The sequence below is a fragment of the Saccopteryx bilineata genome, chromosome 2, assembly GCF_036850765.1.
Source record: "Saccopteryx bilineata isolate mSacBil1 chromosome 2, mSacBil1_pri_phased_curated, whole genome shotgun sequence".
NCBI lineage: Eukaryota > Metazoa > Chordata > Mammalia > Chiroptera > Emballonuridae > Saccopteryx > Saccopteryx bilineata.
The window spans coordinates 1,170,687-1,197,916 of NC_089491.1; the positions used below are offsets into that span (position 1 = coordinate 1,170,687).

The following is a 27,230-nucleotide window of genomic DNA, read 5'->3' on the forward strand; positions in this document are numbered from 1 at the left end:
CTCAGTGTCCCTTCTACGCCTCGTGACGCCCCAGGTCACTCGTTGTCCTTTGTTGCTCAGGTATTCTGTGGAATCGCCTTCCTGGAAATGGTGGCTGACAGCGTGCTGGCTCCGCGGGCACCGGGCACCGGGCACCAGGCAGCTGCCCAGCAGGACCTCTGAGAACACCTGCAGGAAGTGCCTGTCCTTGGGGACAGCCAGCACCTCCCAAGCTCACCAGGAACCAGGATGCCTTTTTTTTTTCCTGGCAGACACCCCTCTACCCCCTGCTCTGTGTGACCCTGCTGGGCAGTCTCAGGGTGTGGGGGGTCTCTGACAGCTGGCTCACTGTGGACGCTGTCTAGGAAGCCTGTGGTGGTATTCTGGGGTCACTGCGGCAAAGGACCACACCAGGGTAGGGGGTGGGCACTGCTGACAACAGGAAGTCATTCTCCCCTGGTTCTGAAGCCCAGAATCCACAGTCACGGTGTCCCAGGGCCGTGTGCTCCCTGCAGGCTCCGGGGGACAGTCCTTCCTGCCTCTCCAGCCTCTGGTGGTTTTTGGGCACTCTGGCTCACACCTCTACCTCACACCTCTGTCCCTGTTTTGTCTTAATAAGGACACCAGACGTTAGACCAGTGCCCACGCTCCTGCCGTGTGGCCTCCTCTGAATTAACAGCCACACCCTGAGGCCCCGGGTGGATGTGAGTTTTTGGGGGGACACCAGCCTGCAGTCTGTCCTCCGTAAACACGGAAACCGGGAAGACTGGGCTGAGACGAGACAGTGCGGATAGGGGACCCAGAGGGCCACCGTGTCCAGCACCTGCGGATAGCCGGCCCCTGCCGGGCGGCAAGTTCATCTCATCGGGTCATCTTAGATCTTCTGAGTGTCAAGTTCATCTCATCGGGTCATCTTAGATCTTCTGAGTGTCAGATAAGTTCACTTCCTCGTCCGCCCTCGCCCGGCCTGGCTTCCTCTTCCCGCAAAGTGTCACCCGACTCAGGGACGGCCTCCCTGGTGATTCTGTGACTGTCCCCGTCGCTGTTGACATCCTTATCATTACTCTTAGCAGCAAGCACATTCGGGGCGCTCACCTGCAGCTCACTTTCCCCTCCCCCCTCCGACTGTGGGTGGGGTGACCACCCAAGGCCACAGCCACACGGCCACACGTGCAGCAGCCCCCCCCCCCCCCGTGCCTGAGCAGGACAGAACAGCAGGAGGAGGAGGAGACTGAGAAGGGGCCACAGTCCTTCAAGGAGAGCCTTCTAGCTGGGCGGGAGGGGGGCAGGCAGATGGGTCCACCGACTAGACGGCCAGGGATTCTAGGGTCTGGCACGGGTCTCTTGAATCATGGGGCCCACCTTCCGGGACACAGCTGTCCTCGGTGCCGGTTCTGCGCTGCCCGACCCAGGAGGTGTTCCTGGCCCTGTCCAGAGCCCGACCCAGGAAGTGTTCGTGTTCCTGGCCCTGGTGGCCGGCCTGGGCCTGCACCCCCCACCCCCCGACCTTTCTCTTCTGGGTTGTACCAGGAACTTTCCTGGTGCCGGGACACAGACAGCCTTCTTGTTCTGACTCGGGGGAAGAAGGCCTCTGATTGTCCCAGTCCAGGAAGCCCCCCGGGGGCTGAGGATGCTGAGCCTCGGGGATTCGGGGATTCGGGGAACCGGTGGCAGGGGGCCCTCTGGCAGGGGGCCCTCACGGGGCCGCCCCGCAGGCCCTGGCCAGCCCTCTCATATAAGGCCCCGAGCCCGCTGCCTCGGCCTTCTCGCCCCTGTGCTCAGAAGTGTCTCCTACGGCTGCAGCCATGAAGTGTCTCCTGCTCGCCCTGAGCGTGGCCCTCGTGTGTGGCACCCAGGATGTCTTTGTCCGCCAGACTGGGGAGGACCTAGACATCCAAAAGGTTTGGGGACAGGGGGTGTTTCGCTGTGGGAGGGCTGGGGCGGGCAGGGCTGCTGGGGCCTAGGACAGAGAAGGCTGTGATGTCCGGGGTCCGCAACCAGGCACCGCGGTGGGTGGCGTCAACAGCAGACGTCCATTGTCTCGCGTCCTGGAGGCTGGAGGTCCGAGGTCCAGGGGTGGGCAGGTCCGGTTCCTCCTGAGGCCTCTCTCCTGGGCTGGCGGACGGCTGTCTTCTCTCTGTGTCCCTCACATGGCTTTTTCTCTGTTCCCACCTGGGTCCCCACCTCCTCCTCCTGTCAGGTCACCAGTCAGGGGGGATCAGGCTGCACCCCGGAGACCCCATGGTGACTTCCTCACCTCGTTAAAGACCCCGTTTCTATGCAGATAACTCTGGTCTCAGGTGCTGGGATCAGGACTTCAACGTGGGAGTTTTGGGTGGGGACACAGTTCAGCCTCTCACAAGTTACAGCCCCTCTGCTCCCACCTTTCCATCCTCTGACCACACGTCTCCCCAAGATTCAAGCCCTCCTCCCTCACTGGTGGAAAGGGGCTCTCTCCTCTAGGTCCTTCTCTGGGCTCAGATGAGTTTCGAAAGAACATCCCTCAGCTCAGCAGAGAGGGGTCCCATGGCTGGCCCAGGCAGGCAGGCAGGGAGTGCCCCCAGAACCCAGCCCCCTCCTCCCTCGGTGGCGTGAGGAGGAAGCCGGGAGCAGCTGGGACTCAGCCGGGCCTGGGTGGGGAAGGGTGTGGAGCGCCCAGCCCCAGAGCCCAGCTCCAGCCTCCTTCCCCAGATGGCTGGGACGTGGTTCTCCATGGCCATGGCGGCAGGAGACAGGGCCCCGCTGGAGGCCGCAGACGCACAGCTGAGAATGCACATCCGGGAGCTGAGGCCCACCCCCGAGGACGACCTGGAGATCACCATGCACAGACGGTGGGTGCGCCTCGGCTGCAGACCAGCGGGGACCCGGCCCCAGGCCGGGCTCCTGATGGCACCCAGCTTTCCCCGGGAGGCCGCCTGGAACCCCAGGGCAAGGGGCAGAGTTCAGAGGCTCCGGGTCTTTTTGGGGTCCCTGCCCAGGGCTCTGGGGCCTACAGGTGGACCACACAGAGGGGCCTCGAGGTCAGAAGAGGCTCATGGGCTGCTGGCCAGCTGCAGTTGGGGGTCAGGACCTGGGGGCACTTCTGCGATAGTCCTGTCTGCCTCTGAAGTGGAGGTGGGGATGCCAGAGAGCGGGGCGGGGGGGAGTGTGTGGAGATGAGACCCAGACCCTGTAACCACCAGCAAAACGCAGGTCAGTGCCCCCCCCCAGCCACAGCTGGTCCCCTGTGGCTGTCAGAGGTTAGAGTGAGTGCCACTCGGGCAGGCGACCGGCCTCAGGAGCCCATGCACCCTCTCCCTGGACGCCCTCGAGCCTGGGGTCTCTCCCTGGATGCCCTCGAGCCTGGGGTCTCTCCCTGGATGCCCTCGAGCCTGGGGTCTCTCCCTGTCCCTCGGCTCAGCTCTATCGCAGCAGTGGAGTCTGTGCAGGTGGCTCATGGGTCGCTGTCTTCCAGGGAGGACGACATGTGTGTTGAGAGGAAGATGACCGCAAGGAAAACTGGGAACCCCACTGAGTTCCAGATGGAAGGTATGTGCGGGCTCCGGCCGCTGCCCGGCAGACGGGACCGGGTCTCTCTCTCGAGATCAGCCTGGAAACCCCACTTCTCGGGTCGGGGTGGGACCTTCCGGAGTGATGACCGACCCCGAGTCCGGCAGGTGTCAGACGTCCCAGGCCCCCTGTACCCGGGACCACTCTAGAGGGAAAGACTGTGCTGTGTCAGGGTGTGGGAGCTGCTCCCTGGTCCGGTCCCAGCCTGGTGTGTGTATGTGTGTATGCGTGTGTGCGTGCGCATGTGTGCGTGTGTGTGTGTGCATGTGTGTGTGCGTGTGTGCGTGTGTGTGGTGTGTGTGCATGTGTGTGTATGTGTGCGTGTGTGTATGTGTGTGTGTGCATGTGTGTATATGTGTGCGTGTGTGCGTGTGTGTGTGCATGTGTGTGTGTGGTGTGTGTGCATGTGTGTGTGTGTGCATGTGTGTGTATGTGTGCGTGTGTGTATGTGTGTGTGTGCATGTGTGTATATGTATGCGTGTGTGCGTGCGCATGTGTGCGTGTGTGTGTGTGCATGTGTGTGTGTGCGTGTGTGTGCGCATGTGTGTGTGCGTGTGTGTGGTGTGTGTGCATGTGTGTGTATGTGTGCGTGTGTGTGTGTGCGTGTGTGTATGTGTGTGTGTGCATGTGTGTGTATGTGTGTGTGCATGTGTGTATGTGTGTGTGCATGTGTGTGTGCGTGTGTGTGGTGTGTGTGCATGTGTGTGTATGTGTGCGTGTGTGTGTGCATGTGTGTGTATGTGTGCGTGTGTGTGTGTGCATGTGTGTGTGTGTGCATGTGTGTGTATGTGTGTGTGTGTGTGTTTGGGGAGGGGGTGCCGACCAGCATTCTGCCCCCCGCGGGAGAGAAGAACCCAGACCTACCTTGTCCCGTCTGGTCCCTCTTCCAGACATGCAGGACATCAAGGTCCACGTGCTGGACACCGACTACGAGAATTACGCGTTCCTGTGCCTGGAGAACACCGCCAACGCCAAGCTGAGCCCGGCCTGCCAGTACCTGGGTGCGCGCCCGCCCCAGGCTCCCCGAGCGAGGACTGGAGGGCGGTCCTCACTCTGACGGGGACTGTGAGCCCCGAGGGGGGGAAGGGAAGGGCCCGGGGGTCCCATGGTGGGGGCTGTGAGCCCCGAGGGGGGAAGGGCCTGGGGTCCCATGATGGGGGCTGTAAGCCCCGGGGGGGGGAAGGGAAGGGCCCGGGGGTCCCATGATGGGGACTGTGAGCCCCGAGGGGGGGAAGGGCCCCAGGGTCCCATGACGGGGACTATGAGCCCTGGGGGGAAGGGAAGGGCCCGGGGGTCCCATGGTGGGGGCTGTGAGCCCCGAGGGGGGGAAGGGCCCGGGGGTCCCATGGGGAGAGGGCTGTCGAATGCAGGGGACGAGGGGTGGCTGGTGACGGGGACAGATGCGCAGGCTGGAGGACAGGTGGACGGCGAGCTCCTGTGATTGTCTTGGCCGACAGGAGTAGCCGACAGGTTACTATGGATCCTACGGGTCTTGGCTAACAGAGAGTTTCTCTGATTTCACCAAGTAAGAAGTCAGCTACAAAAATGTCTTTTTATAAAAAAAATTATTTATTCATTTTTAGAGAAGAGAGAGAGAGAGAGAGAGAAAGGGGGGGGAGGAACAGGAAGCATCAACTCCCATATGTGCCTTGACCAGGCAAACCCAGGGTTTTGAACCAGCGACCTCAGTATTCCAGGTCAACGCCTGATCCACTGCCAAAAATGTCTTTTTTTTTTTTTTTGTATTTTTCTGAAGCTGGAAGCGGGGAGAGACAGTCAGACAGACTCCGCATGCCCACCAGGGGGCGATGCTCTGCCCCTCCGGGGCGTCGCTCTGTTGCGACCAGAGCCACTCTAGCGCCTGGGGCAGAGGCCACAGAGCCATCCTCAGCACCCGGGCCAACTTTGCTCCAATGGAGCCTTGGCTGCGGGAGAGGAAGAGAGAGACAGAGAGGAAGGAGAAGGGGAGGGGTGGAGAAGCAGATGGGCGCTTCTCTTGTGTGCCCTGGCTGGGAATCAAACCCGGGACTCCTGCATGCCAGGCTGATGCTCTACCACTGAGCCAACCGGCCAGGGCCCAAAAATGTCTTTTAATCTATACTGTCCTGGAAAGAAATGCAAGGTGACGTTTTCACTGTCACAGAGGCTGTGGCCTTGGGCCTCCCAGGGCTCCCGAATTGAGCACGGGATCACAGGGGCTGTGGGCCGTTGCTGTCCTGTGACTGTGTAGACCCCCCCCCCCAGTACTGCCTGGGAGGAGGGGACTGAACCCAGAGGGGGCAGGACCTTGGAGGACAGGTGGGCTGAACTCTGGAGACTGCTCCTGGGAAGCTGGGCCAGGCCAAGCTCTGTTGACCTCAGGAGGTCGGCGTGTCCTTCCTGAGCAGGGTCTCTGGGGTCTGAGCTCTCATCAAAGCTCTCGCAGTCCAGGGACTGACCCTGTGCCTCCCCTCCACAGCCAGGACGCCGACCGTCGACGAGATGGCCGTGGAACAATTCAAAAGGGCCCTGAATGTGCTGTCCATACATGTCCAGATCATCTTTGCCCCCCGCCAGATGACAGGTGAGTGCCCCAGACCTCACGTCCGCACGCTCCCAGCCGGAAAGCCCCGTGCAGCTGGGAACATCTTTCACCCCCGGGGGGGGGGTCTTCCCCATTCCCCCCCCCAGGCCTCCCGGGACACCAGTGGGGGTGCTGAGCTCCGCAGGTGGGGCCCCCCCAGACCCTCTGGTACTGTGGCCGACCTGTGACCTCACTATCTTCCCCCTCCTCCGACAGAGAGGTGCTACGCCTAGGTGAGCTCCAGCAGCTCCGCCTCCCGGGGTAACGTACCAGCCCTGCCCCCCTGCTGTCCTACTCACGGGTACGGGAGTCTCAGAGGGCCCCAGACCGCCCCCACGGGACCTGGGGGTCTCAGGAATGGGGACTGGCCGCGTGTCCACTCTCTGGAATGGCTTTGAACTGCCGGGATGCCTTTCCTTGTGTCCGGGCCGCCCTGGCGTGCTCATGTCCCACTGCTCCTTCTGGACCCTGGTGTGGGCGGAAATGGGGGGCTGGGAAGGACTAGCGTGGGGGGCAGGCACTCAGCCTGAGGCAGGTGTGGGGCAGAGCTCCGTCCCCCCAATAGGAGGGGCCATCTGCAACCCCAGTGGGGGGGGGGGGCTGGCGAAGCTCCAGCCGACAGGGTCCCAGGACTCACAGAGGAGCCACTTGTCCCTTTCAGGAGCCTGGCCCCTCTGCAGAGACAATGCCACCCCTCCCACAGTGTCAGTGTCAGAAGACTCAGAGGCTGGACATTGCTCCTCCTGGGCCCCCCCAGGCACCTCTGGGCCCCAGCCTGGGACCCGCTGCTCTGAGCCTTCCCCCTTCAGCAATAAAGAAACTCACCAGCGAGCCTGTCGCCCGAGTCTTTCCTGGCGATGGTGTGGGAGGGGGTGACTCTGGGGCACAGGGCCTCGGGTCATTTGGGGTTGGCCCACATGACCGGCTCTTACGCTCTCAGGACCCGATGAGCCTCAGAGGCAGCTTTCCGGTTAATGCCGCACCCTGGCCAACACCAGGGCTTCACAGGGGACGAGGAAATACATACACGCTCACACAAAAACTTAATCTAAGCTGCTTGCAAATCAAACTCTGTGCTCTTTTAAAAATGCCGCCCCAGGGCCCTCAGGGCCACTGTTCAGACACACAAAGGCAAGCGCTCCGAGGGACACTTCATACCCAACTCCCTGCGCTTATAAACGCGTCAGTCTTTTCCGGGCTGAAAGGAAAAAAATGGGGTTTCCCCTGGATGGTGGAGGCCGGCACAAGAGGCCAGTGGCCATGACGCCTGGTCAGGAAGCTGCTCCCGCAGAAATCCTGCAGCCCAGCTTCTCGGCCGGGGACTGGGGGGCCGTGGCCGTGGAACATGTCGCTCCAGACGCCCCTTCCTGTGACTCTCAGACAGCCCTGTTGCTGCACCTTTCACGATCCTAAAAAAAATTTTAGCCTAGTGGCACAGTGGATAGAGTGTCGACCTGGGATGCTGAGGTCCGAGGTTCGAGACCCCAAGGTCGCTGGCTTGAGCAAGGGGACACTGGCTTGGCTGGAGCCCCCCCCCCCAGTCAAGGCACATATGAGAAAGCAATCAATGAACAGCTATGGTGTCACAACTATGAGTTGATGCTTCTCATCTCTCTCCCTCCCCCCCTCCCTCACTTGCTCACTGAAGAAAAAAAAAAGAAAAAGAAAAAAATAATTGAAGACTATTTTGTGTCTTAAAAGCTGCCCTGCGCTAGGGGCTGTCTCTGTGTCAGAACTTGGGGGCCGTGTGGCCCTGAACCTCCGTCTGGCGATGGCTCGATGTCTGGGGCCTTCCTAGTCGCGCCTGCTGGGGACAGGGCTCCCGCACGCTCTCCCCGTTGTTCCTGTCCCAGAACTCAGTGACGTATTAGAAGCCATCGGACACCCAGAGGGCACTGAAGAGACTGAGCTGATTGAAGCTTGTGCATAATCCCTGCTTTTGAACCCGGAGGGGAGGAGCCAGGTGATGGCCAGGCAGACCATCGGCCCCGTGGGCGGCCCCTCCGCAGCCCCGCAGGGCTCAGCTCACCCGCATCTGTCCCTACAGAAGGGAAAGGTCGTGGCTGCCCCCACACAGCACAGGGCGTCGAGGTCCCCAGGCTGGCCACTGGGTGGCCTCCGCGTCCTCTTGGGACGTGACACCACTGGGCTAAATGGTCCGACCTGTGTGGAGTTATCGGAAGAACAATCGACCCACGGGGCCGGCCAGCCTGCTGTCTCCTGTCTGCAGCTTAACCCAGGAAACTGGACTTGGAGGCGAGACTCGGGACCTCCGACCCGAAGGGCCATGTGGACTTTCACAAACGAATCTCAACAGCATCTGTGGGTGACCCCTGCAGTGGGGAGGGGGTGCTCACTCTCTGGTCAGTGAGGACATGTCAGCCACGTGTCTCACCCGCCAGAGCCTGCTGAGTTAGCCTCTGACATTGCAGTGACTGTGTTGGGTGTCCTGAGGCCGGGGGAGCAGAGGACCGTTGCGTGGGAGCCATGCAGGTGGAGCCCAGCTCAGAGTCACACCGTGCAGGCACCCGCCACACCTGTCCCTGTCACCAGGACCCACTGCCAAGACACTCAGACGCTGGACCCCTCCCAGGGCTGAGGAAGTCCCAGAGGCGAGGCGAGGGCTGTCGTCAGAGATCCCAGAATCCACCCTGGCCGCCCACAGGGACACCCCTGGTTGAAGGGCTCTGGTGACCTCTCTGTGGCCAGGCTCATCATGGGAGAATGTTTCTGGGAGTTGGTCTTCCCGCTACCACAGGTGATGTTGGGTCCCAGAAAGGCAAGGCCAGATGGCACTTTAGCTTTGGACACAGGTGGGCACTGTGATGACCTGGCATCCTGCCCCCCCCCAGGGGGAGTGGCTGGAGTCCCAGGGGCTTCCAGGGCAAGAGAGGTGGTGGCCATAGGAAGGGTGCCGGTGTGATGAGCTCCAGCCCAAGGGTGTGTGTCCCTCGTGACCTTAACCCCCTCCTCCTCCTGGGCAGCAGGAGGTGAGGAGGGAGCACAGGGTCCTCGCCTGGTGGCTTGGGAGAAGGGCTGGGTGCTCCCAGGAGGACCTCAGGCTGGGAGGCAGAAGCTGAGGTTGAGGGACAGGCAGGCACACCTCTCGTCCTCCGCTCCCTCCCCTGGCACCCGGGACAGACGCACAATGTGGCCCAACTGCCCCGACAGCATTCAGCGCCTCCGGCCAGCGACACCCTACACACCATTGAGACACAGGCTGGCAGCATTATTCCTGTGGGCATAATTCCGGAACCTTGAGGGAGTCCAGGCGGGACCAGTCGCTGCCGGAGGACTGTGTAAAGAGAGGACGCGAGCTGCCCGGCCTCTCCTCCCTCTGGGCCCTGCCATCATGGCCCTGGCGAGAGGGCCCCTCCTGCTGCTGACCCTCGGCCTGGGCCTGGCCAGCGCCCAGAGGACTCCAGAAGAGGTGCCCGTGCAGCCAGGCTTTGACGCCCGGAAGGTAACGGCGCTGGCTCAGGTCCCAGACTCGGCCCTAGGACGAGGACATGGGTGCCGTGTCTCCGGGAGGCCCCACTCGTGAGGCGCGGGCAGCTGGGTAAGAGCAGTGCAGGACACAGGGAGAGAGACGGGTTGAGGTCACGGGGCACTGCAGCCCAGACGTTGACCCCCTAGGTGCTCCTGGGGCAGCTGTCCCACCCAGGCCGGAGGGGTCTTCCTGCTGAGCCCACCGCTGGCTCTGGGCAGGGAGGGACCCCGACTCACTCCTGCCCTGTGTGACCCATCACTGTGGGGGGCATAGAAGGTGCTGGGGGGGTCAGTGAGAGCAAATTCAGGACTCGGCTGCTGATCCAGGGTGTCTCTCTCACTCTCTCTGGACTCGGTCAGGGTGTATGACCCAGCAGGGGACAGGGCCTGGACCAGAGAGAGGACAGGCTGAAGGAAAGAGCGGGAGGGAGAGAGAGCGGAAAGCGAGGGAATGGGGGGCAAAGTCCGCCTGAGAAAGGAGTGCTCACAGGAAGGAGGCCCCTGTGGCCCCTGCCCCCCTGCCCCCCGGCAGCGCTCAACGCGGGTATGGGGCCTGAGAGCCCAGCCTGGAGGCCCCGGGACCCCCACCCACCCCTGCGCCTGCACCCCCTGTCCCCCGGCAGTGCTCAATGCGGGTGTGGGGCCTGAGAGCCCAGCCTGGAGGCTCCGGGACCCCCACCCACCCCTGCGCCTGCACCCCCTGTCCCCCGGCAGTGCTCAATGCGGGTGTGGGGCCTGAGAGCCCAGCCTGGAGGCTCCGGGACCCCCACCCACCCCTGCGCCTGCACCCCCTGTCCCCCGGCAGTGCTCAACGCGGGTGTGGGGGCCTGAGAGCCCAGTCTGGAGGCCCCGGGACCCCCACCCACCCCTGCGCCTGCGCCCCCTGCTCCCCGGCAGTGCTCAACGCGGGTGTGGGGCCTGAGAGCCCAGTCTGGAGGCCCCGGGACCCCCACCCACCCCTGCGCCTGCACCCCCGCAGGTGGAGGGACGCTGGCTGACCGCCCAGCTGGCCGCGAGCCAGGCACGCCTGGTCTCCCCAGCCGACCCCTTGAGGATGGCTCTCCACTCCATCAGGACCCGGGACGGCGACCTGGAGTTCGTGTTGTTCTGGAGGTAAGCGCAGACCGGCAGGTCTTGGCGGGGTGCCCGTGCTCTGCTCAACGGTCCCCTGAGGGACGGTGACCAGCGGTCGGAACCAGAGGACCCATGGCCCTGACCCGGGGCAGGAGATGCTGCCCTTGAGACGTCTGGAATGTCACTTGGGCTCCAGAGCTTTGAGACAAAGGGTGGCTAGAGGAATGACACATCCACCCGTTGCTCACAGCTCAGCCCCCTCCCTGCCCATTAGCCCGGGTCCAGTGTGGGCTGTGACCGGGAGGAAGATGTGGTGACAAGTTCGGCTGACTCAGTGATACTTACACAGTCTGCACGGCGGGGTCAAAGACAGTGATGGCCACATCCTTGCCAGGTTCAGCTACAGACACTACAGTCTGTTGGCATACAGCCCCCCACCCCACCGTGAGAAACTGAAGACCCAGGACGAGGGACATGGGGTAGGGGCCAAAAGGCATGGTTTGTGATGAAGCCCAGGTGATCAGGGAAACCAGAACTGGTCCCCCACGGACACACTGGGTCCAACTCCTCCCAGGCGGTCTGGTTCCATTCTTCACTGCAGCCTTCCAGCCCCTCGAGCGCCCCAGGGGATGGCCTTCCTGTCCTGGCTGGGTGACCCTCTGAAGGCTGCCCAGGGAGCCAAGAGCCTCAGGTGGACGCTGGGGCCTGAGCAGGGGGCAAAGTCTGAGCTGGCACCATGCTGGGGGTGCCGGGGGACAGGGACAGACAAGAGGGCCATCACCTGTAAGTTCCTTTCTTTTCTCCCAGGGGAGAGGGGGTGTGCAAGGGAGTCAATGTCACCGTCCACCCAGCTGGGCTCCAAGGCCAGTACCAAGGCTCCTGTGAGTAGCCCAGCCCTCTGTCCTGGGTCGCACTGTGGGGGGAGGGGATGCCCGATGCCCTAACGCGGCCGTGGGGGACATGCCGGTGCTGGAAGGAGACGTCCCTGTCCTCCCTCTTCCTCCCTGTGTGGATGCGCTGCCCCCAGGGCGGGTTCAGGCCTGGAGGGAGCGGAGGAGAGAGGCATCCTCTGTCACGGGCAGGGGTCTGTCCCCACAGTGGAGGGCGGTGGCCGCATTCTCGTCCACATCGTCAGCACGGACTACAGCAGCCTCATTCTTTACGTCCGCGTGGAGGACGGCGGCGGCGAGGTCACCAACCTGTGGGCGCTGCTGGGTAGGTGGGGTCTCTCCCCAGCGCCAGGCACTGCCCAAGACATGTGTTTAGTGCCTGCCCAAGACACGTGTTTAGTGCCTGTCCCTGTGAGGGTGCACGTGCCAGCCCGAGCTGCTCAGTGACACACGCTCGTGCCCCTCCGCCGGCTGGGTAGCCGGGCCCCGCCCACCCGTCCACGCCCATCCGTCCATCACAGCTGTGCTGCGTGCTGGGCGTGTCCTGGGCCCTCCCTATCCTCCCAGGGGGGCACGGGGGAGACAGTCACACCCCTGAACACAGCAGTCCCTCAGTCACGTGGGGGAGGAGACAGAGGAGGGGGCACATGGTCCTGAAAGACTAGACACAGAAGTGAGGGAGGGGCTGGGGCACATCAGGGGTGGGGGCCCCATTACCAGGGGCCCCCGCGGGCTGGGATGGGTCAGCGGGGTGGGGTGGGGTGCCAGGTCACAGGGCAGTGGCCTTGTGTGTGCAGGGAGGATCTCTGGTTGTCCTCGCCCGCCCACCAGGCCTCCCGAGGGGATAGGGGCTGACCTGCCCCTTCCAGGGGCGCGGAGCGTACTCTGTTTCTGGGGGCTCAGGCAGAGCAGGGGGCGGAGAAGGCATGAGGGCTGTGGCCAGGGCACCAATCTGGCTGACGGGCAGCCGGCTGGGGCCTGGCAGGGAACCGGGGGACGGACCACGTCTGTGCAAAGCCGCTGGGTTTCCGGGGCCCCTTGCCACCAGCGCCTCTGATTTCAGCCAGAAGAATGCCCGGGGACCCTGAATGGCTGGGGAGATACCTGAGGTACGTGAGGGAGTTTCATCTGCAGACGGCGCCCGTCTTTAACCTAGATGGTACGTGCTGCTCCCCTCCCCTCTCCCGTTCTCCCCCCCCCCCCACCTGGCGGGGTCTGGGGCCTCATCTCCGGGGCCTGGGACCCCACTAGCAGTAACAAGCGCAGGACCAGAGCAATCAGAGATGTGGCTAGCCTCTATGGGCACCGATGTGGTCAGGCCCTGTGCTGGGCACCTGAGCTCACGGAGCCCCTGTAATGTAGTGACAAGGGCACCAATGTGTCTCCATCCAACGGGTCTGGACACTGAGGCTCAAGAAGGTTCAGAGACAATGCCAAGGTCACACAGCCAGGAGGAGGAGCCAGGGGTGCCACCTTTTCCCTGCACCCCCTTCCTTGGAGAACATTCAATTGATCAACAAACACACAGGCCAGGCCGGGTTATGGGAGCTTGGGATGCCTGTGGAACGAGACAGACACATTCTCCAGCCCTTGTGCAGGTCACAGACAGGGGCGATAACTCTGTCATTAATTCGTTAGAGACCAGTGCTTCAGGCGTGAGGGTGTAGGGGGACCACAGCTGTGCTGCAGGGTCAGGAGATGAGACAAGGGAGCAGGCAAGGGGGGCTGCCTGGAGGAGGAAACTGTGGGCTTGTGGCAGCAGCAGAGGGACCAGGGAGGGAGGGTCTTGGAGGTCATCAAGAGGGCACAGGGGCTGTGACAGGACAGGGTGCCTCAGGGACAAATGGCAAGGTGGCCTCAGGGAGGGACAGTGGCCGAGTGCTGTGTGCATGATGGATTGACTGACTGATTGATTTCAAGATGGATGAAGGACGACCACTGAATGCCCACCTGTTCTTTTCCCTCCACAGCCCAGTGCCCCCCGCCCAAAGCCTAGGGCAGGGCCGCCCCCAAGTCTTCCTGCCTCCCGCCCCCCCTTGCCCAGGTGCCTTCCAACCCAACCCCTCTACCACCCAGGAGCCCTCTCAGCCGGGGCACACCCACCTTCTTTGTCCCTTTCCTGGCCTCTCCCTCACTGTGGGTCACTAGGTCCTGCCAGCCGATGACAGGGGAGGCGCACAGCCTCTCCCAGCCCGGCCCACGGGCTTGAGGACACTCTGGGTGGGGAGGAGAGGCTGGTGGCCTGGAGCATAGCATTGCAGTCTGGGGAATGGAGCCATGGGGACCCCGCGAGGGGCCGGGTTGGCACTCCTCTGCCCTGTCTCCACCGGTCCCTGCTCTGGGACAGTCCCTGCATGGGTCAGAGGGGCACTTAGTTACCTGACCATGCTCCCCGGAAGGGCGAGGGGAACAGAAGCCCACACACCTGCACACAGGTGAGCCGAGACAGCTGGCCCGCCCTCTCCGGAGAGTCAGGGGACCTATGACAGTGGAGCCCGGATGAAGGGCACCCACCTCTCTGCTCGGGAGGGAGAGCCAGGGTCCACCCACCAGCCGGGAAGGCTCTTAGGAAACTGGGTCAGGACCTCAATACTTATGTCTGGGAAGGCCGGGGAAACAGGTAGGACCAGCTCCTGCCCCAGAAACGCCCTCAGCAGGTCCAGGCCCCCTCAGGAGGTCAGCAGGGCGGCCACCTGCCTGGGTTCTGCCCTCGCTGACGTCCAGCTGTGGTGAGCAGCGGCTGGAAGCACAGCACCGTCCCCTGAACCGGCAGACCCACGAGGAACAGCGTGACGGACACACGGATGCACAAAGGACAGGCTCAGACGCTTAGCTAAAGATCTGCAGAAGTTTCACGGAAGAGTTTTGTAAATCCTGCCTCTGGGACACAAGAAACACGCCTTGAATACGTAGGTGTGTGACATCCCTGCGCCGTCTTCAGCATCCTAAATATTTAATAGTCCTCGTGTTGACCTGTCCATGTGATGCAATCCTAGCCACAGTCTAAGGGGATGTCTCCCCCAAAAGGGCAAACCTGAATCTGAGGTCCACATGAAGGAATAAAAATTTTGAAGTGCTTTAGAGGGGAGTCATGCCTGCGGATCTGTTGCCAGCCGTTAGGCATGAGCGGAGCGGGAACTGTGGACCAGGTGCGCGGGGCCGCCGGGGGCGAGAGCCCTGGGTGCCTAGCAACCGGCAGGACTCCAAGTCCTTCCGCAGCCATTAACCCCTGGAGATGACAGCCGGGTTTCGGCTCCAGACCCCGCGAGGCCACGAGGCCAGGGGAGCCAAGCCCAGGGCTGACATCAGAGCCCACTGCAATGACTAACGACCACGGTGCTGACCAGTCAGTGGAGGCCACGACCCTGAAGGGCCACCAGCCCCGGCAAGCTGGTCAGTAGTCTACGGAGATCCTCCCTGAGACCTGCGGATGGAGCCCCGAATAAGGGGGACCTTGTGCGGCTCTCTCTGTACGGAGCACCCCCCCGGGCTTCCCCATCCCCTTCCTTTCCCGGGGGGCTCCCCACCACGCCTCTTCCAGAGCCCACCCAAACCTCTCCTTCCCCTTTCGTCTCTCTAACCTGTTTCCTGAGCCCGTTTCTTCGACGGCTCACTTCTCCTGCCTCTGTGACTTTTTCTTTTATTTTCTTTTCATTTTTCTTTTTGTTGTGTGTGGCTTTCTAACTAAACTTTCTCTTATAGCTGGAGTCTTGCCTCTGAGTTCTTTCCTCGGCCAGAACTCCAGTACCGAGGTCACTGAACTGAGGACCGACACCTGGGTCCGTCTCTGCCTCCAACAGACCCCCCCCCCCCCCCCCCCCCCCCCCGTTCCCAAGTCTTAGCATCACACAACAGAGATTAAAAGGGCGTGGCATTGGCTCAGGGACAGAAAGGGCGGTCACAGACACAAGGTGTTGTACCGGAACAGCGAGACAAGACGTCTTGCCACACAATCAATCAATTAGCCAAAGTAAGAAATTAAGGAGTCTTTAACTAACCGCTACGTGACCGCATGGAGACCCAAGTCGTTCAAATCAGTGCAGCGGGGAACACAGTTTGGAATTAGGTTTTATAGGCAGAATTACATACTTGCCGGGGTCCAGCCCCGGGGGGAATCCAGGGGTCCCACAGGAAGAGACGGCGTCGGCATGAATCGAGTGAGAGAGCCGAATTCTTTTCTTTCTCTTTATTCTCTAGTTAGCATTTACTGCCAGGCATCTCTCTCAATTGCTGGTCTAGCTTTCCTTTTATGCACACACACTAAGTTACAATCACATGGTATTCAGAATACATTGATTAATCATTGTTTTTGTTTCACTATGGTTACATTTTCTAGGTAACAGTTAATTCATTTCTATAAATTGTAAGTCATTCAAAGTACAATTATACAATAACTTGAACAGCAATAACAATATTGATACAAACTTCCAAAAGGTCAGTACTGATTAATAACTCTACCTTGTCTAGGATACTATTGTCTAGTCAAATTTTATTTATTACTATATTCATACACTAATTAAGTTCTAACTTTACTTTTCTCAGAGTGTTCCACCACCTGCAGGTCAGGTATGCAAGAAGAATGGAAAGTTTCTTTACCACATGAGAAGGCTAGGGAGGAAAAGTGATGAATTAAGTGAAGGCTGAAAGGTGCTCTGTGTATAGTTACTGTTTCCTACCTATTCATAAGTCACAATCTATTCTTTCTAACACGATTAATAAGAAGAAGTTCTCCTACCAACTTAACCCTTTATGAGGGATATCATAGCCAGCCTCTTATGTCTATGAGCCCAGTTCAAGGGGCTTACAGGCTTTTCTGTGGAACTCTCACCCTCTGTCTCATTTCCAAAGATATTACTACGAATCTACAGGGAAAGTACGGTACTATTATCCCTGTGCCATAAATGATAGCACACACCCTGAAAAGGGGGGATATAAGGCCAGATTAATTCAAAAAGGTCAAAAGGGGGAAGTATCATTGTGCCTTTCCTTTGCAGTGACTTTGTCAACCCGCAGCTGTTAGTCTTCACTGAGGTGACTTTATTAATCAGCAGCCATAGGTCTTCTTCTGCTGTGACTTTGTCAACCAGCAGTTGTGGATCTTCTTCTGCTGTGACCTTGTTAGCCAGCACTAGTGGATCGGCTCCCGACACATACTGTCAGAGGAATGAGGAGGCGAGGGAGCATAGCAGTAAAACAAAGCAGTGACACAAACTTTCTTACAATGTTTATCTATTGAGTTAATTCCGGGAGAAACATTCTGAGAACACCTGCAACTTTGCAAAGCTAGCCCAAGGCCACAGTCTGGGAAGCCAGCCTCCAGGCCAAGAATAGGGAGTCTATTCAAAAAAAGGAAGTTCTGCTAAAAATCTCTTTGTTTCAAAGAAAGTTTTGCCAAAAAGTATTCATGTTAAGAGCCTCTTTTCCCCAAGGCATAAACAGGAATCCCCCCCACCATGCATAAGTGAAATCAACCAACATCTGAACAAACAAAGAGTAAGAGGAAGGGCATGTAAATTGCTTCCAGCAACTTAAGGAAGCAAGTGAAGTGGGTGCAAATCCTCAGCATCACAGCCAATATGGAGGTGGAGGGGGGAGAACTTAGCCTTTTGCTAAGCCTCGAATCGACAAAGGCTTTTTGCCATTTACGGTCCACAACACGTATATAAGTTATAGGACACAGATGGCCCATCTTTAAAAAGCATTATTTATTCAATAATAGTGTTCAGGGAAATAGCCAAGATATATGGAGGGGAAAAAAAATGAGGTTAGACATCTAACTCTGCACATTATCTTAAAATTAATTCCTGATTAATTCTGAATCAAAAGAAATCTTAAAAGCCCACACTATCCCTAACTGGCAATGGGTTTCCTAGGCCATGGATGTAAATATCAAGATGGCGAATCAGGTAATTTTGAAACTTGAAGCTTTGGCACCATCAAAAACGTCACCAACAACACTGAGATACCAACAACAGCTTGAAATGAATGTTCGCAACAAGTTTGGCAAAGGGTCCCTGTCCCATCTAGGAACACACAGAGTAAGTCCTCAATTAATATCGTGGGTAGGTCACGTGACCCGACGTACAACCGCCTCGGGTGACCGTGGGCTGGTGGCTGTGAACAAGAGTGGGTCCTGACATCATGTCATCGGCGCTATAAGGGGGCGACGCTGAAGGAATCGTTCCCCGAGGACGTGCCGTGTGGCAAAGCGCGTCGAAGCACAGGAGGGAGCACGTTAGAAAAACAGACAAAAGACAGGTCCTTCACACACACACACACACACACACACACACACACACGTGTGTCAAAGGCTGATGGTAGTTTAAAAGAAGGTTCAACCTTGTAAGTAATGTTTCATGACTGAGCTCATCATTGTTTTTCTTTTCTTTTTATTTATTTTTATTAAGTGAGAGGTGGGGACGTAGGGAAGCAGAAAGACAGACTCCCACATGCCCCCCAACTGGGATCCACCCAGCAAGCCCCCTACAGGGCGATGCATCTGGGGCTGCTGTTCTGTTACTCGAGCTATTTTAGCGCCTCAGGCGAGGCCACAGAGCCATCCTCAGTGCCTTGGGCCAACTTGCTCAAACCATTCGAGCCGTGGCTGCGGGAGGAGAAGAGGGAAAGAGTGAGGGTGGAGGGGTGGAGAAGTAAATGGTCACTTCTCCTGTGTGCCCTGGCCGGGAATTCAACCTGGGTCGGTGCTCTACCAGTGAGCTAACAGGCCAGGGCCAACTTTTTCTTTTATATATCATCGTTTGTCCTTTGTGTATATGTATGCATATTTCTAAACTAGAGTCTCCGTGAAAAAATAAGTTTATGTTACGCCTCCAAAATTATTTCCAGGCTATCCATGTAGAACATCAGATATTGCATTAAACATGAAATAATCATGCTTTTTTACTCTTGACCCAGCTTCTGGCCGCATTGCGCCCCAAAGAGGGAGGTTTCTGTTAGACAGGCGTGCATCTGTCTGCCCGAGGACTGGACGGTCAGTGGAGTCCCGTGTGAGGGGCTGAGGGTCACAGGCCCCTTCGGGTGAGCCGCAGCACCTTGAACATTCCGGACTGCAGGGGCGGGTGGGGCGCGGCATCCCAGTTGTATTCCGGCGACAGCAGCTTGGTGGGCTTATGCAGGAAGAAGTATCTGTTCAGGTGCCTTTCGTGGGTGCTGTACAGCTCGTGTCTCATGTCATGGATCACACCCCTCAGATACGCTTTGGCCAGGTTCAAGACCTGCTGGGGCGTGCCCCCCAGAAAGGCGCCGTCGTAGAAGAAATCCCCCTCTCCAAACGGGATGAAGGCTGCGGACCCGGGACTCTGCTCGTAAGGGAAATTCCTATGGTCTTGAAAGTACCACCGGGCGTGGAGCTGAGCCACAGCCGTGCCCCCGGCCTCCGCCCCGACCTCGCTCCGGAAGACCTAGTCCATGCTCATGCTGAAGAGAAAGTCCACTTCCCCCTGGATGCGACTGACCATGAATTTGCCCAAGTCCTTCATGCGCGAGAGGTGATGATCGGGCCACCAGGTGTCCCGTCTGACGATCAAGACCCTGAACGTGCGAAGGAGGCCCGGGCTCCAGGGGCAGCAGCTGGTACCAGTCGGGCACCATGATGTAGGTGACCACCCGGTACCCGGTCATGAAGTGTTTATTAGCCGATTTTAAGAAGAGCTCCAGGTCGGCGGTCTTGTAAAACGGGAGACGCGCAGTAAGACCCACTGTCCGGAGCACCTGCGCTGCCACGCGGGTTGTCTGCGTGCGCATGCGCGAGCCATTGGCGCTCGGGAGCACCCGCACTGCCACGCGAGTTGTCTGCCGTGCGCATGTGCGAGCCGTTGGCGCTTGGGAGCACCCGCACTGCCGCGCGGGTTGTCTGCCGTGCGCATGCGCGAGCCGTCGGCGATCGGGAGCACCCGCACTGCCACGCGGGTTGTCTGCCGTGCGCATGCGCGAGCCGTCGGCGCTCGGGAGCACCCGCACTGCCGCGCGGGTTGTCTGCCGTGCGCATGCGCGAGCCGTCGGCGCTCGGGAGCACCCGCACTGCCACGCGGGTTGTCTGCCGTGCGCATGCGCGAGCCATCGGCGATCGGGAGCACCCGCACTGCCACGCGGGTTGTCTGCCGTGCGCGCACACGCCATCGGCGCTCCGGCACCCTGGGGAGGTATGGGTGGAGAGGGTGGGAGAGGAGGGCGAGTCTCAGCTGCAGGCGAGTGAAGGGGCCTGCCGCCCGGGGCCGGGGCCTGAGAAAGGCCTTCAGAGCTCGGGGACAACAGTTGCAGAGAGAGAAAGATCGAGTGCTACGTGGAGGTTAGTGACACGTTGGTGACCCAGCGAAGGAAGGGGACCCGGGTGGCCAGGACCGCCGGAAACTGGTGACAGGTGCAGCTCTGTGCCTCCCGACCAGAGGAGGCCCGGGTCCGCGGCCTGGGTCCCTTTCGGAGAGGGGGGCTTCTTTTTTTACAGCAACGGCGGCGCCTCTGTGGGGGGCACGTCCTTGCAGATTCCCTGGTCAGGAGCACCGCCAGAAACAGTGGCTCTGGGCACGAGGAGCAGCTCTTTGGAGGCCAGCGGGCCGTGGGTGCTTCGCTGGATGTTTTGCAACGTGGAAAAGGGAACGGTGAGGGGCCCCTACCCGCCGGTGGCAAAGACAGCCAGGCCCACGGTGAGGTTCTTTCTGCCTCCTGTGGCGTCTCCGCAGGACCGCCCTGTCGAAAGTGCCTTCCCAGATGACGGGGGCCTGCCAGTCCGTGGTCGTCACGAGGTCGGGCCATTTCCTGGGAGACGGGGGAGGTGGGGGCGCAGGTCCCGCACGTGGGGTCACCGCAGCAGCGGAGGCCGCCAAGTCCAACGGCAAAGGCGTGCCACGCTCCATACCCTCCACCGGGCCCTGCACATCCAGTCTCGCTGTGCCCACTGCAGTGGGCACCATCGCGATCCTTGCTCTGCACGTGGGGAAACTGAGGCACAGATTGGCCCGGTGACTCGCCGGAGCTATTCCCTGCGAGTCAGGATGGGAAGACCCGGCCAGTCTGTGCCTTTGCCACCGCCCCACCTGCCCTTGGAGCCCAGGGCCCAGCTTCTTTGAGCTCTGGTTGGCTGTTTGGAAGCGGAACATTCTCGGATCATTGCTGGAAGCCGGCACCGTGAGCATCGCCACTGCCTCCCCTGCCCATCTACGTGCTGTTCCTCCCCTTCTCCTACGAGGCCAGGGAGGCCCCCCTTTTTTTTAACCTTCCCCACATGTATTAGGTCCGTCTGCAACGCAGCAGAAATGAACCAATCATTCCAAAAAGGGAGAGAGACATTCGATTTGCTTTCTTTTCTTTCCTCCCATCTTCCTTCCTTCCTTCCTCCCTCCCTCCCTCCCTTTTTCTTTTCTTTTCTTTTCTTTTCTTTTCTTTTCTTTTCTTTTCTTTTCTTTCTTCTTCCTCTCTCTCTCTCTCTTTCTCTCTCTCTCTCTCAGACAGGAACATTGACCTGCTCCTGTATGTGCCCTGACTGGGGAATCGAACCGGCGACCTCTGTGCTCGATTTGCTTTTAAAAACAAAATAACAGGATCTAAGATACATAAAACTAGGCTCTGGCCGGTTGGCCCGGTGATAGAGTGTCGGCCCAGTGTGTGAAAGTTCTGGGTTCGATTCCTGGTCAGGGCACACAGGAGAAGCGCCCATCTGCTTCTCCACCCTTCTCCCTCCCCTTCTCTTTCTCTCTCTCTCTCACCCCCCCTCTCCTGCAGCCATGATTCAATTGGTTTGAGCGAGTTGGCCTTGGGCACTGAGGATGGCTCTGTGGCCTTCACCTCAAGCGCTGGGGAAAAAAATAAATGCCTTGGTTGCTGAGCAACAAAACTGGCTCCAGATGGGCAGAGCTTCGCCCCCTGGTGGGCATGCCGGGTGGATCCCAGTTGGGGTGCATGTGGGAGTCTGTCTCTCTGTCTCCCCTTCTCTCAATAATAAAAAAAAGATAAAGCTGTTGCGACATTTGAAACCCCAAACTCCCATCCTAGGTCCATGTCAACTGGCACAGAAAAAAAAAATGCATTATACAAAGTCCAACACCCATTCATGTTAAAAAAAAAAAAAAAAAGGATAAACTCTCAGAAATACAGGAATTGAGGGGAATCACCTTCCCTTGGTATCTATCCTGCAGCCAGAGTCCCGCTCAAGGATGAACGACGGAATGCTTCTCCCTGCGATGGGGCACAAGGCAGGTGCCCGCTCTCACCAACCCACACTCGGCACAGAGTGTGATCTCCATGCCAATAAGACGAGAAAAGGGACCCTCGGGCATCTGACTGGAAAGGAGAAAAGTACCCCTGCCCCCCGTGTACGGACGACCCGATTGTCTACAGAGAGAATCCTAAGCCCTGGGCGGAGGTGGGGGGGCCGTCACCCCAAACCGAGCTGCGTCGTGTGTGTGCCCGTGCAGAGGTTTCCTTCTCACCTGGGATTAAACCCGTCCGAGAGCCGAAGTTCCTCCTGGTTCCTGGATGCGAAGAAAGAAACCAAGTCAGCCCGTAATCCATTTGTTCAGCACATGTTTGCCGGGGGAGGGGGGGGCGTGGCCTGGTGGGCTGTGCGCCCCCGTTTTTACAGAAGTCCCCTGCCCTGGGACGCCGGTGGCATGGAGGAGCCCAAATGGCCCCCGAGGTAGGTGCTCACGGGACAGGGGCGCTGGGAACCTACATGGCCACATTCCACCCAGATTTGGGGACCGGGGAAGCCACTTTGGAGGGGAGGTAGCCCCCCTGGTCTGGAAGGGAACAGGTGGTCAGGGAAGGGTTAGGGTGAGGAGGGGACAGCCAGAGGCCAGAGGGCAAGAGGGGGCGTGCTGGAAGGATTAAAACCCCCTAACTGGCAGCAGGGTCTGTGTCCAGACAAAATGCGGACTTGATTCACTCATTTGTCACCCGTGAGTGCTTTGTTATGTGTCCACCTGAAGGTGGTGTTAATTTTCATCTAAATACCAGATTCAAGCTGGAGTGTTATTGTGCCAGTAAGTTAATTATTCAATCAGCAAGCTCCTCAGGCAACTTCCTCCCATAAACCTGAGTTAGTTTGCAAATAGGAGAAGTAACTCAGAGGGGCCAGCGTTCTGGCAGTATCAGCAGTGTCCTCAGTCACCGTCAGATTCTCCAGGATGAGACTGTCAAAATCCGAATTGCAGCCCTGGCCGGTTGGTTCAGTGGTAGAGCGTTGGCCTGGCTTGTGGATGTCCCAGGTTCAATTCCCAGTCAGGGCACACAAGTGACCATCTGCTTTTCCTCTCCTCCCTTTCCCCCTTCTCTTTTTCTTCCCCTCCAGCAGCCATGGTTTGATTGGTTTGAATGCATTGGCCCCAGGCGCTGAGGATGGCTCCATTGAGCCTCTACCTCGGGCACTAAAAATAGCTCAGTTGTGAGCATCAGCCCCAGACGGGGTTTCCTGGATGGACCCCTGTCAGGGCACATGTGGGAGTCTGTCTATCTTCCCTCCTCTCCTTTGGAAAAGAAAAAATAAAATCTGAATTCCCCAACATTAATGTCCCTAAAAACATGAAGTGACAAGAGGAAAGCTTACTAAAAAGTCATCTGTTTTTAGAACTGTTGGGGTCCCACAAAAGGACGAATGGGAAGAATCATGGTTGGAGAAAGGGGGGTGCTGACCTAACGAGACATTAAACCACAGGAGAGTCAGCCTGGTCCTGGGTAAGGGTGGGGGGCCAGGCTAGAGAGACCAGAGGGGGACTGGCCCCCACAGGCCCATGCTGTCCATGGCTTCCATACTGTTCACGCCCCTCTCACCTGCCACAGGTCCGATTCTAAGCCCTAAACCACATTCTGAGATGTCCAGCGGCTTCCAGTCGGACCTAGTGAGTGAGAGGTCAGCTGCTTCACACAAAACTTTCCCTACATGGGCTCACCATGAGCCGTCCCCCTTTGAAGCTCTGACCCACAGCCAACCCCCTAACTGCTTGTGACATCAACCAGACCGGCAGGCAGCCCCGTCCGCCCTGTCTCCAGGGGGTGTGGTGGGGGTGGGGAGGTCTGCTATTCATTACAGCTTGGGCAATGCTGCCCTCTCGTGTCCTGTCTTTTCCCTGCTACACGGGCACACACAGACAGGGACACACACTTTGCACGCGTGCCTGACCTACTAGGTATGGACACGTGTAGACTCCCTGACCCACAGGCAGGAAGCCAACGCTGGGTGTCCCTGGGGTTCTGCCTTGACTTTTCGGTCCTTCCTGTTCCGTCCCCCCCGGAAACTATGCAAGTCCAACAGTTTTGCTTCCCGGCTGTGGGGCTTCACAGCACTGATTCCTGTAGAGACGGGACTCTGCTGGGGTGAGGATGGCCAGACACCACGGGAATCCCGTTCCTTGTGGGGTTAGGATAAGTGCATGTCGTGTCTCAGCCTGAGGATGTCCCGAACGGTGCCAGGCCATCGCTGCCTAAGAGGAGTCTCTGTTCATCGAAATTCAGCTGTAACTCAGCACTCTGTAGTTTTGGGACAGAGACAGAGAGAGACAGAGAGAGGGACAGATAGGGACAGGCAGACAGGAAGGGAGAGAGATGAGAAGCATCCATTCTTTGTTGTGGCACCTTAGTTGTTCGTGGATTGTTTTCTCATATGTGCCTTGACCGTGGGGCTACAGCAGAGTGACCCCTTGCTCAAGCGGGCGACCTCAGGTTCAAGCTGATGAGCTGTGCTCAAACCAGATGAGCCTGCACTCAAGCCAGTGACCTCGGGGTCTTGAACCTGGGTCCTCCAGGTCCCAGTCTGACGCTCTATCCACTGCGCCACCGCCTGGTCAGGCAGCATTCTACAGTCTTATTTGCTAAATTTGTCAACCCTGTCAGGAATGACATCCTTTACATGAGAAGCCATTTATGTCTTGATCTTGAACACGACCTATTGTAATTTGAATCACAAAAGTTCTAGAATTCAGTTTTATTTATTTATTTTTCAAGCCAATGATCAATGAGCAGCTCCACAGACCGGGAGGGGTGTTACCGGGTGGGCACATGACAGCCCGTCCCAGGGCTGCGTGTGGTCCAGGGCCGCCTTTCTGCTGGGGAGAGACCGTCACTGTCATTGAAGAGGTGACCTCAGCCCTGCCACAGCACAACCCCCCTCCTTTGGGTGAGGTCCCCAAGGGGAGATGGCAGCCTGTGACTCAGGCTGCTGAAGCTGCGAGGTCAGCATTTGCTTCTGTGATTTTGCATTACTAACTTATTTTACTTTCTTTCCCTTTTTTTTTTTAACACAGTTTATATTTAGAGAAATTTTACAGAAAAAAAAACCAACTGTAAAAATGGTCCCTGCCCTGGTCGGTTTACTCAATGGTAGCGTGTCTGCCAGGCATGTGGAAGTCCCGGGTTCGATTCCCGGCCAGGGCACACAGGAGAAGCGCCCATCTGCTTCTCCACCCCTCTCCCTCTTCTTCCTCTCTGTCTCTCTCTTCTCCTCCCACAGCCATGGCTCTATTGGAGCGAGTTGGCTCTGGGCACTGAGGATGGCTCCATGGCCTCCGTCTCAGGCTCTAAGAAGAGCTCAGTTGCTGAGCAACAGAGCAACGTCCCAGATGGGCAGAGCATACCCCCTAGTGGGCTTTCCAGGTGGAGCCTGGTCAGGCACATGTGGGAGTCTGTCTTTCAGTCTCTTCTCCTCTCACTGGAAAAAAAAAAAAAAAAAAAAAGACGGTCCCTGGCACGTCGGCGCCTGTTCCCACATAACCAACCATGTGTCTGACACGTGTCAGTCAACAAAGCACCAATGACAGCTGATGCAGGTCCAGCTCCCGGTGCCCCAGCCGACCCCTTTCCCGGGATCCTGTCTGGGACCCATCTGACGTTTAGTGACGGGGGTTTCCCTCGTCACCCGGACTAGAGCCTGGCACCTGGACAGCGCTCGCTGAGTAACTGTGGCCCGTTTACAAACGAGAGAATTCACGTTCGCGTGCTCTGTCCCAGAGAGAAGGTAACGTCTCGCCAAGGTCAAGAGTATTGCTAACATCTGCGGACAGAAGTCAGCGGCTAGAGCGTGCCGGCCCATCGGACAGACCATCGGTGTTTCCCGAGCAGGAGCGTGAGCAGGACCAAGAGCCACAGCAGCAGTTTTCTCTGAGACGCCTTCTCGTCTGGAGGGAGAGGAGAGAGCAGTCGGCCTCACCCAGCGAGGAGGGGCAGTCCTGCCGCCTTCTGACCAAGGGACTCTCCTGCAGGTGCTGCTGTCTGCTCCCCGACGCTCTGCCTGGGGGTCCGCCTCCTTACACAGAAGAAATGGAACGAATCTGTCTGTTGTACGGTGGGGGGGGCACGCCACGGGCTCACGACGAGGGTCCTCCTGAGTGTGTGTGTGTGTGTGTGACTGACCCCCAAGCTGGAGGGTCAACCCTTCCACCCTTCTATCATCTGACCCAGGACCACGTTGTCTGAGCACCTGTGGGTTCTCGGGAGGAGCTGCTTGCACCACTGGGCGTTAGTGTCTGAAGTCGGAGGCGTTACATTGTGTCACTGACTGGGTCCGGCCGGGCCCCTGCCTTGGGGGTTTTCCGTGGGCTCCTGATCCCAGGGGTGCAGGGACCAGGCCACAGGGTGGCCTGTGTGAGCTCCAGGCGGCTCACACCCCAGCACTCCGGTGACCAGAGAACTTCTTCCCTTTGTGCCCACCAGCCGCGGTGGCCACGGTGCGGCAGGCAGGGCTGCGCTGACCTGAGCCGCACTCCCGTCTATAACTTCACAGTGGTCAGTATGGAAACAGTGTGTCTGGATCTGCTGAACTAAACACAAACATAGTATGGAAATTAATTTGCCTGCTTTGTTTTTGTTTTTTGGGTTTTTTTTTGTTTTTAAGTGAGAGGAGGGGAGACAGTGAGGCTGACTCCCACCTGTGCCCGGACCACACGATCCCCCTGACAGCCCCCATCTGCTGCTGGTGCTCGAGTATGGGAGCTATTTTTATCTTCTGAGGCTGATAAACTCGGACCAACAGAGCTATCCTCAGTGCCTGAGCCACACTCAAACCAATCGAGCCACTGGCTGGGGAAGAGGAAGAGAGAGAGAGAGAAGGGGGAGAGGGAGGGGTGGAGAAGCAGATGAGCGCTTCTTCTGTGTGCCTTGACCAGGAATTGAACCCGGGACATCCACATGCCGGGCTGACGCTCTAGCCACAGAGGGAACCAGCCAGGGCTTTCTTTGTTATTTAAACCTCTTGTAAGGTGGCTCCTATGGAAAACGGGACATTATGAATGTGGCTCTTGTTATGATTCTACTGGACAGCTCTCGGACACGGCCACCTGGGCCAGCTTCCCCTGGGCAGTGCTCACACCCAGCAACATGAAGTTGAAGAGAAAGAACAGGCGTGGGGAAAGATGGGGTCTCTCCAGCAGCGTGGCTCAGTGAGATCACCCAGACTTCCCACATCCCTCTGACGGGCCCCTCTGCCTTGGTTAGAGTGACGCAGGAGACCCCCAATGAGGTCGTATGGGGACAGGCATTTCCGAGTGCTCTGTGTTTGGGTCCCACTGACCCCCGCTTCCGGGGTGGCTGGACCTTCTGCGGGCGGGTGTGTGTGTGTGTGTGTCAGCAGGCACGAGAAAGTCCGTCACAATGACGGCCAGCCAACAGGGGCTTCTTCTCCTGGTTGCCTGACAGCAGCCTTTGGCCATTTGAATAATTCAAGGATACTGTAAATGCTGTGT

At 58.6% G+C, this 27,230-nt stretch overlaps 3 protein-coding genes across 5 annotated transcripts; 2 read left to right on the plus strand and 1 right to left on the minus strand.

Annotated features, from left to right (window-relative positions):
* Positions 1-1,762: 1,762 nt before the first annotated feature.
* On the plus strand, positions 1,763-6,906 carry PAEP (progestagen associated endometrial protein). Of its 2 annotated transcripts, none has more exons than XM_066254600.1 (7): positions 1,763-1,880; positions 2,671-2,810; positions 3,434-3,507; positions 4,419-4,529; positions 5,987-6,091; positions 6,308-6,352; positions 6,753-6,906. In XM_066254600.1, the coding sequence occupies exons 1-6, from the start codon at positions 1,785-1,787 to the stop codon at positions 6,322-6,324; spliced, it is 543 nt and encodes a 180-aa protein (XP_066110697.1). In that variant the 5' UTR covers positions 1,763-1,784; the 3' UTR covers positions 6,325-6,352; positions 6,753-6,906. The 2 variants fall into 2 exon arrangements, with proteins under 2 accessions (XP_066110697.1, XP_066110698.1); XM_066254601.1 differs by having other exon boundaries at positions 6,308-6,324.
* A 2,261-nt stretch (positions 6,907-9,167) lies between these two features.
* Positions 9,168-14,583, plus strand: LOC136322709 (uterocalin). 2 transcript variants are annotated; one of them, XM_066254602.1, is made up of 6 exons: positions 9,168-9,554; positions 10,560-10,693; positions 11,462-11,535; positions 11,753-11,869; positions 12,608-12,653; positions 13,515-14,583. In XM_066254602.1, the coding sequence occupies exons 1-6, from the start codon at positions 9,444-9,446 to the stop codon at positions 13,690-13,692; spliced, it is 660 nt and encodes a 219-aa protein (XP_066110699.1). In that variant the 5' UTR covers positions 9,168-9,443; the 3' UTR covers positions 13,693-14,583. The 2 variants fall into 2 exon arrangements, with proteins under 2 accessions (XP_066110699.1, XP_066110700.1); XM_066254603.1 differs by having other exon boundaries at positions 12,608-12,703; positions 13,515-13,678.
* Positions 14,584-18,566: 3,983 nt separating this feature from the next.
* GLT6D1 (glycosyltransferase 6 domain containing 1) lies at positions 18,567-26,867 on the minus strand. Its single transcript, XM_066259988.1, is given in 10 exon segments — positions 18,567-19,109; positions 19,111-19,340; positions 19,403-19,698; positions 20,178-20,221; positions 20,223-20,319; positions 21,990-22,031; positions 22,232-22,298; positions 23,329-23,393; positions 25,592-25,667; positions 26,807-26,867. Coding segments are annotated over 10 exon segments (1,521 nt in total).
* Positions 26,868-27,230: the final 363 nt, after the last annotated feature.

What these genes read in the sequence shown, in the direction of transcription:
- LOC136322709 (XM_066254602.1), top strand. Translation starts at nt 9,444, where the DNA reads ATGGCCCTGGCGAGAGGGCCCCTCCTGCTGCTGACCCTCGGCCTGGGC. An exon ending in GAGTTCGTGTTGTTCTGGAG is followed by an intron (nt 10,694 to 11,461) that starts GTAAGCGCAGAC and finishes CTTTTCTCCCAG; the next exon opens with GGGAGAGGGGGTGTGCAAGG. An exon ending in AGGCCAGTACCAAGGCTCCT is followed by an intron (nt 11,536 to 11,752) that starts GTGAGTAGCCCA and finishes CTGTCCCCACAG; the next exon opens with TGGAGGGCGGTGGCCGCATT.
- PAEP (XM_066254600.1), top strand. Translation starts at nt 1,785, where the DNA reads ATGAAGTGTCTCCTGCTCGCCCTGAGCGTGGCCCTCGTGTGTGGCACC. An exon ending in GAGATCACCATGCACAGACG is followed by an intron (nt 2,811 to 3,433) that starts GTGGGTGCGCCT and finishes GCTGTCTTCCAG; the next exon opens with GGAGGACGACATGTGTGTTG. An exon ending in CCCGGCCTGCCAGTACCTGG is followed by an intron (nt 4,530 to 5,986) that starts GTGCGCGCCCGC and finishes TCCCCTCCACAG; the next exon opens with CCAGGACGCCGACCGTCGAC.